The sequence below is a fragment of the Marmota monax genome, unplaced genomic scaffold (genome assembly GCF_021218885.2).
Source record: "Marmota monax isolate L192 unplaced genomic scaffold, Marmota_monax_Labrador192_F-V1.1 WCK01_AAM20220418_F8-fsc00015, whole genome shotgun sequence".
In the NCBI taxonomy this organism is placed as follows: domain Eukaryota; kingdom Metazoa; phylum Chordata; class Mammalia; order Rodentia; family Sciuridae; genus Marmota; species Marmota monax.
In genome coordinates, this window is record NW_026692194.1 from 20,148,249 (window position 1) to 20,159,863 (window position 11,615).

At 46.3% G+C, this 11,615-nt stretch overlaps 1 protein-coding gene across 1 annotated transcript; it reads right to left on the reverse strand.

Moving 5' to 3' along the window:
- Positions 1-4,115: 4,115 nt before the first annotated feature.
- Tmem247 (transmembrane protein 247) lies at positions 4,116-8,366 on the reverse strand. The gene is made up of 3 exons (XM_046422289.1): positions 8,250-8,366; positions 7,358-7,672; positions 4,116-4,355 (listed from the first exon to the last, which is right to left on the reverse strand). The coding sequence occupies exons 1-3, from the start codon at positions 8,364-8,366 to the stop codon at positions 4,116-4,118; spliced, it is 672 nt and encodes a 223-aa protein (XP_046278245.1).
- Between the last annotated feature and the right edge of the window lie 3,249 nt (positions 8,367-11,615).

Here is an 11,615-nt window from a genome sequence, read left to right on the forward strand (position 1 = left end):
AATAAGTCACAGCCTTTGAATTATGCAACAAGGCACGGCCAAAACAGCTTAAAAATGTGAGTCCTAGGTTTTCTGCTGCGCCCTGTGGAAAAATCCCGTCTTTTAATCATGCTTATCCTTCCTGGGAACAGTGGCGACCTTTAAATAATGAATGAATGTATATTAGCAAGATTTTCCCTAAGCCACACACAAGAGCCGGATCAAAACAGGGCAAAAGGCAGACACAGGCCTGGAGGGGTTCCAGAACTTCATGGTGATTCCTGGGGTGCCGGTTGAAATCACTTGGCTTCTCAGAAGCCCTGAGCAAGCACAGGTGAATGAGCACAGAGGGGTGGGGTGCTGCTTACGGCCTTAGCGTCCTGACATCACACAGCAAGCTTCTGCTGTCCTTTGTTGGTGCCTGGTGTTGATGGAGACTTTCAGAGCACCTCTAAGGTGCCTTACTCAGTACTGTCCCTCTCCTCCTTTTCTGTCTTGACCCCTCTTATCCTCCCAGAAGGCCCTTGAGGCCGAGAGCAGTGCCCTCACAGCAGGGGGCTGGTGGGATGAAGTCTCATCACTGGAACAGCCTTCCCAGCCTGGATGGTGCCTATGAATTGCCAGGGAGATTGTCAAAATGCATCTGATTCAGTGGGTCTGGAGCGAGGCCTGGGACACTGCATTCCTAAGTGGCTTCCCAGGAAATCCTGAAGCTGCTGATCCACAGACCCCACGTTGAAGAACAAGAAGTTAGCTTTTCAACTGTGGTTGTACATTAGAATCCACTGGGGCACTTTCAAACACTAGGCTTTGGTCCTTATTTCTTTACTTTTGCACTGAGTTAGAGTCTAGATAATTTATAGGTCACTCAAATGAAGAAAACCTAGTAGTGAACTGCTAAACTGGGATCAGGGGTCTTTGGAACCAAGCTTGCTTCCCTGCCTGCCTAGAGATGTCAGCTATCTCCTGACTCTAGCCTGTCCCTGGGCTTTGCAACCTGAGATTCCACTTGGGGGGCAAGCAAGATTCACCATCTTTATCTCCCTATGCCTGCCCTGAAATTTTACTATTGGCACTTCATTATTTGGGCTAAAGCTGAGTGTAATGAGTTCCACGTGTTACAGTCTTTAGCATCTCAGTGTCAGGGAGCTGAGCAAAGCCCCCAACTGGGCCTGGATTGTGTCCTGTGGGATCTGGGATCAAGAGAGGGAGGGATGCTTGACTTCAATTTGCTTCCTCTTGCAGCTTTGTAAGGGCACAGAGAAGCATGTCTTTCCAAGTCCCCAGGCAAGGCCACTGGCCTGTTCGTGGAGGTCATGAGACCTCAGGCAGAGGTCAGGAGGGTTGAAGACAAAGTGGCTCCAGGCGTGTGTCCAGGGAAAACCATGACCTCCCCGCTGTGGCATGCGGTTGTGGCCTGTGGTGCTCCTCCTGAGACTAGCTGCAGCTGTGCTCCACCCACTTGTTCAACCCCAGGAAGAATCAGGCTCTGCAGCTCCAGGAGTTGGAGCTGGGTCTTAGAAAGTAGGAATGGTGAACAGAGTTATTTGCTTATGTAATATCTCCCACACCCCATACTATCAGAATTGTAATTTTGTTCAAAGCTGCAACAGTGCCCAAGCAAAACATTATCTTAGATGCAATGCAGTATACTTATCTATGAAATGGTGATAATATACATTGCTGTCTCCCAGGATTTTGGCAAAGATAGCCTCCATCATAAGCATTGACCAGGGTTCCTGGTGCATTAGTGGTGCCCAAGAAGTGCTTGAGTGTTTAATGTCTTTCATTCTCTCTCTCTCCCTCTCTCTCATTTTCTTGCTTTGCATTTCAACCAGGTGACCTGTACTAATTTTCAGGGTTGACCAAGAATTGTTCTCATTTTCTTAGCGGGCGGATCTTAGACTGTTGTCTTCAGTTTTCAAACGCAATAGCAAAGATAGAGGAAAAGAGTTCACGTCTCTGGCTATGGGTGTGAGATGCCATGCTAACTTAATTATTCAAGAGAGTTAACTAAATATTGCTCTAAAGATTTTTAAGGAAAATGGAAGTGTTTCTATTTAGTGATACTGGCAACAGGAGGATTGACTGAATGGCTGCATAGCACTTGGGTTTTTTTACTTTTTGGTTTTTTGTTTTACAAATTCCTATTTCTGTCTGTGATGACCAGATGAACTCTTTGCTATTGCAATCTCCTCCTTTTTCTCTCAGCTCAATTCCACACCAGAAAGCAGGATCAATTGTGAGACTTGACCCATAGCAAAAAGTGCTAACATAGAAAATTTAACGAGAAGTGACAGTTTTACCACTTGAGTTAAGTACCTGTCACACACGGTGATCCACGGTGGTGGATGCATTGAATTGGGTGGAAAATGAGAAACCGACATTAATGATGCTAATTTATAACGGCAGTGCAGCCCCAAGTAGGTTTCTTTTTTACACTGAGTGTCAGTCAGAGCCCAACCAGACAGAAACTTATTCTTTGGTCCCTCTTAAGGCAGATCCCTATGTGGGAGACGGGAAGGGGGTCAATATAGACTTCCCTGAGTGCTCAGCTGTGCCCAGCCTTGTTTGGTTTGCTGCATTATTGCCACATTAAAGTCTCCTGTGTATTAACTACCCACCTTGCTGGGCCTGGGTGGCAGCTGACAGTCGGAAAGCAGGTGTGCCTCCGAGAAGAAGGAAGAGGGCGGCAAGTGGAGTTGAACTCCCCTTCTTTGTGGTGCACATGCTGAACAACTTCTTGTCCTGCCTCCTTCTGAGCCTTCTAATGTCCACAATGGTCCTTTGGGTTGCTGCTGCATGTTTATTTGGTGGGGAGGGGGGGGTGGTGGGAGCTGGGGTAAACATCTCTGTTGCTAACAGCTGCTTATTTGCTTTGCATCTGTGGGTTTGTAAGCTAATATATTGGTTTCTGAGTTAGCATCTCTACATTTTTGCAAGTCTGAGTGCTTGGGCTGGTTGTTGGGGGGCACCTCAGGTTGTGTGTGTGTGTGTGTGTGTTGCTTTCTTTTTTCCTCCCCTTTTTTGCTTTTTAGTAGAGGACCGCTGATAACTTCCTCTGGGCCCCCTCAAGTGCTTAATTCTTCTTTATTATGTCCCTAGGAGTGTGCCCCACCTGCCTTACCAATGGGATGCCCTGCTGCTTAGTGATAATGATGCTCCTTCCCACCAGGTTCTGAGAAGCCCATCCTGAGCTCACTGGGGATTGGCATCTCTTCTTTACAATCAGATATTGTCTAAAGACAGGCTCCCAGTCTGCATGGCTGACTGTGTGCTGCTCTGCTTCAGGCCCAGTGCTAAAGGGACCTTGCCAGTGTTATCCTGACATGTTTGCAAAACAGCCTGGTAGTCTTGGCTCCTGTATAAGTGTCTTATTGCTGCTGTAACAGACTACCACAAACTTGGGGGCTTAAAACAACATAGGTTTATTATCTTTCAGTTCCGTAGGTTAGAAGTCTAAAGTCGGCTGGTTGGGCTGGTTTCCTCTAGAGGCTCGAGGAAAGAATCCATATTCTTATTTTTTTCCAGTTTCTGGAAACTGTACACATTCCTGGACCTGTGGCCCCTGCATTACTCTGACCTCTGCTTCAGTGGTTGGTCACTTTCCCCTCACACCCTGCTGCCTCACTTATAAGGATGATATTACATTGTGTCCATCTGGATAATCCTGGGTCATCTCCCCATTTCAAGACCCTTAATTTAATGTGTCTCAAAGTCTCTTGCTGTGCAAGGTAGCAAATTCACAATGCTGGGGTTTTAGACATAGACGTCTTTGCTGGAGGGCAGGGGGAGCTATCCTTAAACCTACGACAGGCTCCCTACATGTCAGAAAATTATGAATGTGTATAGATGTGGTGGAACCCAAGCCAGCTTGGCCATAGTGCGAGTCTATGATTCTGGAAAAGCTTTCTGAACCTTTCTTCCCCACAGATACCTTCCTAACCTTCTGAAATCCTGATGGGCATAGCATGGTTATCCACAGTGAGAACCAGGCTCAGGGCCAGGGGCTTGGACATGTTTCTTCATACTTAGGTGTCAAAGGCTGACAGCTGAGCCTGTCCTGAGGGCAGGTTCTGATGGAAAGAGGCACTGTGTAGGAAGATCAGCCAGGGAGGCTGGGCGTAACTTGGATCCTAATAGCACTCAATCATGGGGGTCCCCAGTGATGGAGAGAGCAAAGGCACTTGGAAGTAGGACCACAAAGTTTTAATCAAACACAGCAAAATGGCCACGATGCAGAACAGGTAGTGCTTGGAGAAGAGAAAGAAGACCATCTCCTTGGTGACATAGATTATGTGTATAAAGATGAAGCAGTACAGGAACATGGCAAACTGGTTCTGGGGGAGCAGGAGGTCCTGGAGGCCTCCCGAGAACTGTGGGGGAAAGAAGACAGTGGAGCTGGTGCCACTTCCTGAACGTGACTTCGTTATCAGCCTCACCTAAGGAAAGGGTAATAGCACTCCCTTCCCAAAAGCATGAGGAAGAGAAGGAAAAAATAATGAGACAATTCCTGGTCAGGTCACTGGCACATAGAGGGAACTCATTCATTTTCCCATCTCGAGTCTGCCTTATCCCTCCTGGCGGGGGCCCCAGGCCAACACCTCATTTCCTCTTCACACCCCACACTGTGCATTGGAGCACACGTGAGCAATTTCTCTCTCAGTCCAAGATTTTCAGATTTGAACTCTGGGTTTTGGGAGTGTTCTCTGGACATCTGGATATCAACCTAGATTTCTGGACAGGCAGAATGAGAGGGCATCCCTGAGGTATGGATGACTGTTTTTTGACTCCCTGGGTCCTGGAACACACCACATGGTCCAATCCATTGGTATGTTATTTAGTGCAGGGTTTTGTCTCTTGTGGGGGCAAGTGCTGAGAGATGAGCCCTAGGGCCTCCTTACACTCACAGGGCAGGCACTGGGTTTGGGAAAAGCAGCTTGAGTGATTTGATTCTGCCTCTAAGTTGCTCTTTTCTGGAATCTGTATAACTGGGATCTGACAGACCTATTTTAACTGTAGAGAGCATCAGTGTATAAGTAAAGCAAAGCTGATACAATGACTCTGATCTGCAGTTAAGGCATCAGACATGGTTTATTCTTTAAAATATTTTTAAAAAATCATGTCATATTTTTAAAAGCAGCAGATAACAAGGACTGAACTAGCAATAAACTAGCAACAAACACACTCAAAGAAGAATTTTCAATGTAATGAAATCTACCCATTCAACCATCTTCCTTCCTAGCCTCTCAGAAAAAGAAAAGAGGGGAAGATCCGAAGCTTACAAGTAAAACACTTTGGGAAACTATTACTAATGATCTGAGGGCTTGGATACACCAACTGTCGAAACTGCTACAGGGCATATGAGGGCAACTAACCCTCAGAAGGGTTGAGAATGGCTCTGGTGGTGAGCCTCTAAAGTGAACAGGAAGGTTGGAGACCCAAGAAGAGACCCAACATTCTCTTAGTCGGGGCCATGCTCTGCAGACACTGGCTCTGGACTTGTGGGCTCCACCCCTCTCTGCAGTCTGTATGTTTTCAGTCTGAAATGCTGATGGGGTGGGAGGTGGGGTGGTAACTGTGATTTTTAATAACAAAACATGCATTTGTAAAACCCTGTAGACTTTTCAGAACACTTCCAATGGCCTATCTTTTGAACATAAGACAGAGGATGGGTAGGACAGAGGATGGATATACCATGGGTTCCCATCTCATCTAGCAAGGAGAAAGATTTTCAAATGAAAAAGGGAAGAATATAGTTAGGAGGAGACAGACCAAAGGCACAGTACATCACCATACCTACTTTCAGTAGTTTCAGGCTCAAATTTGTGTCAAATTTTATCCTAGGATACCGTGAAAACTTATGAGTTTGAAAATGGAACTTGCAGAATTTAAAAAATATCAGGAAATGTGCCAGAATATTAAAGACAGGCACACATTTTCCAGACTTTCAAAAAGGGAGAAAAAGATGGAAATGGAAGTCCTGATTTAATAAGCTTTCTTGGCTCAGTGACATAATTTAATATATAATTAAGAAGGTATTTTGTGAGAGGAAAAAAGATAATTAAGAAGTCAGCATGTGTTCACTGAGAAGAAATCATGTAAAACCAAGTCATTTTCTGTTTTTTTTTTTTAAATTCACCAGTCCATTGGAGAAATGCTATAGGTAATATAATATTTTAATTCTGGGAAACCATTTGACAGTGTGTCTTGGGATAGTTTTTTTGGCCAAGCTGGAGAAATATGAGCTGGATAAAATGTAACTCCAGGGTGTTGATTAATGCAACATTGCTAACCTGTAGTGAGATCTTTTAGTGGTATTTACTTTAGGTCATATCCTCCTCAACAATTAGAGCAATGACTTGGAGAAACACAGAAAGCAAGCTTCTCAGAATTGAGGATGACTCAGAGCTGGGAAGCATAGCTAATACATTATATCCCAATAAAATTGAAAAGTGATGAATGTAGGTTGTTGCATTTGGGTCAAGAAGTGAATTGCACGAGTACATAAAAATGGTAATAGCTAACATTTATTGAGTGCTTACCTAATGCATTGTGCTCATTGCAAAGCACCTTACATGCATTCTCTCCTTTAATCCTCATGACCCTACAAGGTAGGGGCCACCTTAGGGATGAGCAAACCAAGGCTCAGTGAGGATGGTTAATTTGCCCAAGGTTAAGTAGCTTACACAAGGTAGAGGCAAGATTTTAACACAGGATGGACTTGAAAGCCCAGGAAATACTGTGTGAAGCAGTAACTCTTTCCTTATGGAGTGCTTATGATGACCTAGCCACTGTGCTAAGCACTTTCCATCCCATCTCATCTCATCAGGCGTTCTTATCCCTGTTTAGTACAGATGAACATTGAGTGTCCATTTCTTGTGAAATTTCAGTTGTCATCCTATAGCAACCACAGCCCTGGTCAGGGAGGTGGTGGGGCTGGACTGTAGGGAGGATGCTGGGTCTAGTCTCCAGTGGTCACACTGTATGAGATGCAAAGAGGAATTGAGAGTGTTGGAAAGTGTTGAAGACTTTCCCCTGAGGCTATCAAAAGGGCTGTTGAGTAGACCATGTGGTTCCGGGTCCCCTCCTAGCCTTAGAGAGTTGGCTCTCAGCTTAACCTGGAAGCTCCAGCAAAGCCATCTTATGTGGGGTAGTGGTCTCAGTCCATTCTCAGGAAGTGACCCAAGGCAGCAGAGCTGGAGGTGGCCTCTGGGTTGGTCATTCCACTCAGTGGAGACCCTGGATCTCCAGGATGGGACACACGGCCAACAGGGAGGGTGGACTCACTCCTGCCCTGGCACTGCGGGGTAGCCTCTGTGCCCTCGCCCCTGGTGTCAGCCCTGGCCCCTGGCCCAGTGCCCCTCTCCCCACGTACCGGGCGGGGTGTGGCCTGCTGCTGCAGCTGCTCCATTGCCTCCTCGTGCTGCCGCTGCCGCTCGTTCTCCTCATGCAGGTACTTGAGGCGCGTGAGCTCAAACTCCATGCGCACCTTCTCCAGCTCCATCTCCTTGCGCTCTATCCCCGAGGCCTGGGGAAGCTCCTTGGGTTCGGGTCCATCACCCGCCTGACCCTTGGTGGCAGGTGCAGCATTTGGGGTCACTGACTTAGGGGGCTCTGGGGAACTTCTCTCCTCGTCCGTTTCCATCTCCTCCAGGTAGGAGTCTGGCCTGGGGGACTCTGCCTCCTGGGGCTGGGAAAGGGAAGATGGTGGGGGCCAGTGGGGAGTCAGACCCGACGGCCCTGCCAGCTCCAAGCCACAGTGGACTAGGGTGTGGGAAAGTGTCCTGGATTGCAAAGATTCAGACTGTGTGCATTCTTATTAGAAGTGTACGTAGGCAGAGTTATCAGTACCCTAAGGCTGCAAAGGAGGAGGCAAATGCACACAACGGAACCCTGCCCTCAAGTGGCAAGCCCTAGTGATTTTCAAGTCTTCAGGGAGGACTTCCCACTGCCCACACTGTCAGATACAAGGTGTTCTGGGGGTCATAGAAGATTCTCAAACATTCTGAGAATCTAAACCTAGAGGAACCAACAAGAGGGACGGAGTGGGGGGTGGCTTCAAATGAGGACTCAGGTGGGTGAGACCAAAGCCAGCTTCAAGGGACTTAACACTTTTGTGCAGGGCCACCTGGTCCCTAGTGACAGCGGGGGGGCCAGTTATGGGGATTGGTCTTGGTAGCTCTCTGGACCTCAGAGAACTCATCTCTTACCCCCTGTTCCGAGTGTCCTTTGTCCCCTGATGGAACCAGCTGGGGCAACCCTCTTACCAATGAAGCCCTGGGCTTCCCCTCAGATGTGGAGTCACTAGGCACCAACTTAGAGATGTTGGGGCAACTTTCTCCTGCCCCCCGGGTTTCCATCACTTCTCTGTCCTCTGTTGCCATTTAAATAACCACAGTGGTGCCATCTAAGGCCAGAGGACATCTTTTGAGACAGTCACATTTGGCCTCACCAGATTCCACAGCCCAGACGCCATCACAATCCCCTCATAATGATCCACATTCTACCAGTTGCTAAGGCCCCTTTGGTAAAGGGTGTGACACCTTTGAGGTGCCATTATTAAGAACTCTCACCCCTAAGGACTGCTTTGAAAACTGGAATTCCACCCCTTGAAATACAGAATCCCACCATATAAAACTAATCTCTTGGTTTCTTGTTTTAAAGGATTTTATTGAGATAAGTCACAACTGGCTCCTTAAACCCTGTTTGGGGCTGAACCCCATCCTCCCAATCCCTAGGTTGACATATTAACCCCCAGTAACTCAGAACGTGACTTTATTTGGAGATAGGATCTTTACAGAAGTTATTATGTTAAAAAGAGGTCATGGGACCCACTTGAATCAAAGTGTGAAATATGATATGTCAAGAACTATGTAATGTTTTGAACAACCAACAATAAAAAATTAAAAAAAAAGAGGTCATGGGGAGCAGTTATAACCATAACATATCAATGGCGTACAATAAACACTGATTTTGCTCAGATAGCTAAAGGTTGGCTGATCTAGACTGGACCCAGCTGGGGGGCTTGACTGAGGCACTTTGTTCTGGGCATCTCTTACCCTCCTCTTGGAAACAGTGGGCTAGCCTGGGCACATTCTTTCCAAGGCAATGAAAGAAGCACAAGAGACCTTGGAACTGACACACCATCACTTCCATCTCATCCAATGGCCAAACCCAAAGTTGAAGAATGGGGAAATGTTCTCTACTCCTTTAGTTGGGGGGACTGCAAAGATACAGGACAGAAGGTGTGGATACAGGGGACATATCTGGGAACAGTCAGCAATGTACCCAAGAGTCAAGAGGTGAGTGATGATGTGACTGGAAGATTTGGTGGAAGAGGTGACATGAAGGGTGGGATTTGAGTAAGAGGAAAGGATCAGTATGGTGCAGTCTCCGTTGAGGATCATTATCCATTCACCTCTCCATTTCCACTCTCTGCTCTTCCCTATCCTGCCCTTTCCGGGAGGCTGACCTCCATGAAGTAGCATCTCATTCATTAAGCAAAACAGTTTAGGATTTTCATTTCCCCTCTCCCAGGATACATCAAATTCTTGGTTTAGGGAGCTCCCTGGGAAGTTGGAGAGATGGGTGTCATGAGCCTTGGGTTGGTTTTCACTTGTGGCAGCAGGAAAAGAGCCTTAGAAGAGCCCGTAAAACCATCTGAGGGAACATGGGCGACAGGGTCACACAGGAGCCTAGCAGCAGGGACTTGGGAAGACTTGGCCTCAGAGGGACAGTTGATGCTGGATTCAGGAGGTCCTTGGGACCAGCAGCCAGGGCTGTGCCCCTTCACGTGTGCTTTCTCACTGCTGCTGCTTGGCTGCTTTATTTCTGCTTGTGTCTTCTCACCCAGGTCCTCATGTGTTTTCCTACCTCATACCTTCAGGTTTCTGCTTTCTCCCAACTTTGGTTTACCTATAACTTTGGCTTCTAGTGGTCCTGAGCATGCGCCTTTCTCTGTGCCTTTGTGTTGTGTTTGTCCTCACCCAGTCACTCGTGGATTCCTACTAAACTTTTCCAAGGGAAGGACTCAGAAGTAACTGGCTGATCTGTGCAAGTGCAGGGCGTTTCATTCAGCCACTGGGTAGCCAGTGTCATCTGTGAAGCAGAAGGACAGGAAGGCCAGGGTCACATGGTACCACCTCAGGTTGTCCACCAGAAGGAGTTGCAGGAGGGTTCATTTCCCTTTGCAGGGGCAGCTGGGGTGGAGATTAAAGGGCACATTCATAGAGCAATGGATCAACTATAGGGTTGGCAAATAACCAAATGAGACACTTGTATATTAGTACAGCACTCGTAAACTTTCATGTAAATCATCTCACTGGATCCTCAGATGCCCTTGTGGGGCAATTTAAAGCAGGTCCAGTTATTGCTGCCTAAAAAGCAGGAAGCCTCTGTCACACAGAGAGATGGGGGATTTGTGTGTGTGGGTGCACAGGATGTTAGCAGGTGAGCAGGCTTCCCAGATCCTGCCCCTGTGTTTTAATACCAGACCACAAAGATAGTCTTTGGTGCTCCAACTCTAAAGAGGTGAGATTTATTTATTTTTGCCTCATAGATACAAAAATATATAGGCATAGAGGTTTATGGCAACACTGCTTATAATTGCAAGAGACTTAAAGCAACTTAAATTTTACCAGAAGGGAGCTGGTTATAATTGGTCCCGTATTTATGTCAAGAATACTAACAAGCGAGGTGCAAAGAAAGTGCTTCTATGTGTATTAAATTAGGAAAACACATGTGTCTAGAACATATCTGGAAAGACATGAGAAACTGGTTCCTGATAGCCAACTCTGAGGGGATGGAGTGGGGGGATTCTGGGGTTGGGCTGGAGGGACTTATTCTTAACTCTATACCATTTGTACTTCTGACTTTTAAAAAGCATTCAGATATTATAGTTTCAGTTAAAATTTCAAAAGGTATCTGGAAGATGCTGGTGAAGGAAGTCTAGGATGTGTAACTTGTTCAACTTGAGGACAGGCAGGGATCTGTGAGCCATATCAAACCTGTGCATCATCTACCCCATCCCTTTGTCCTCCCTTCCATCCTGAATAACCTGTATTTCAACCAGGGATGAAATCTCCCTGCTAAATTTTTTTTCTTTCCTTTCTGGCTGCTTTAGCTATGGACTCGGTGGCTTCATGATCCTGTACACAGGTGTATTGTAGTGTTCAGAGGATTATAGTAGTGACAATAATAATAGCTCACAGTGATTGGGCATTAAACATATACCAGCCACTGGGAGTTTTTCATGGATTACTTAAAAATTTAATTTTAAGAGCAACCTATAAATTAGGTACTATCATTATCTCTATTTTCATAGAAACAGAAACTGAGTTATAAAGGCTAACTTACCTATCCACAGTAATACAGTTTGGGAGAAACCAAGTTTTGAGCACCAAAACCAGGATTTAAGCACTAAAGTCCCTGAATTAAATACCTTTCTGCTTGAAATACCTAGAATGATATCTATTTTCTTGGTTGAATTCTGTTGATAAGGGGGTATTCAGGAGAAGGAGATGATTCAAGATGCTCCAAAGATTTGTAGGGGAAATGAGCCTGAAGCCTGAGCAAGGAGCTGCCCAGTGAGGGCCCTTCCTGGGAGCTGCAGGAATATGTGTAAATGCAGGTGT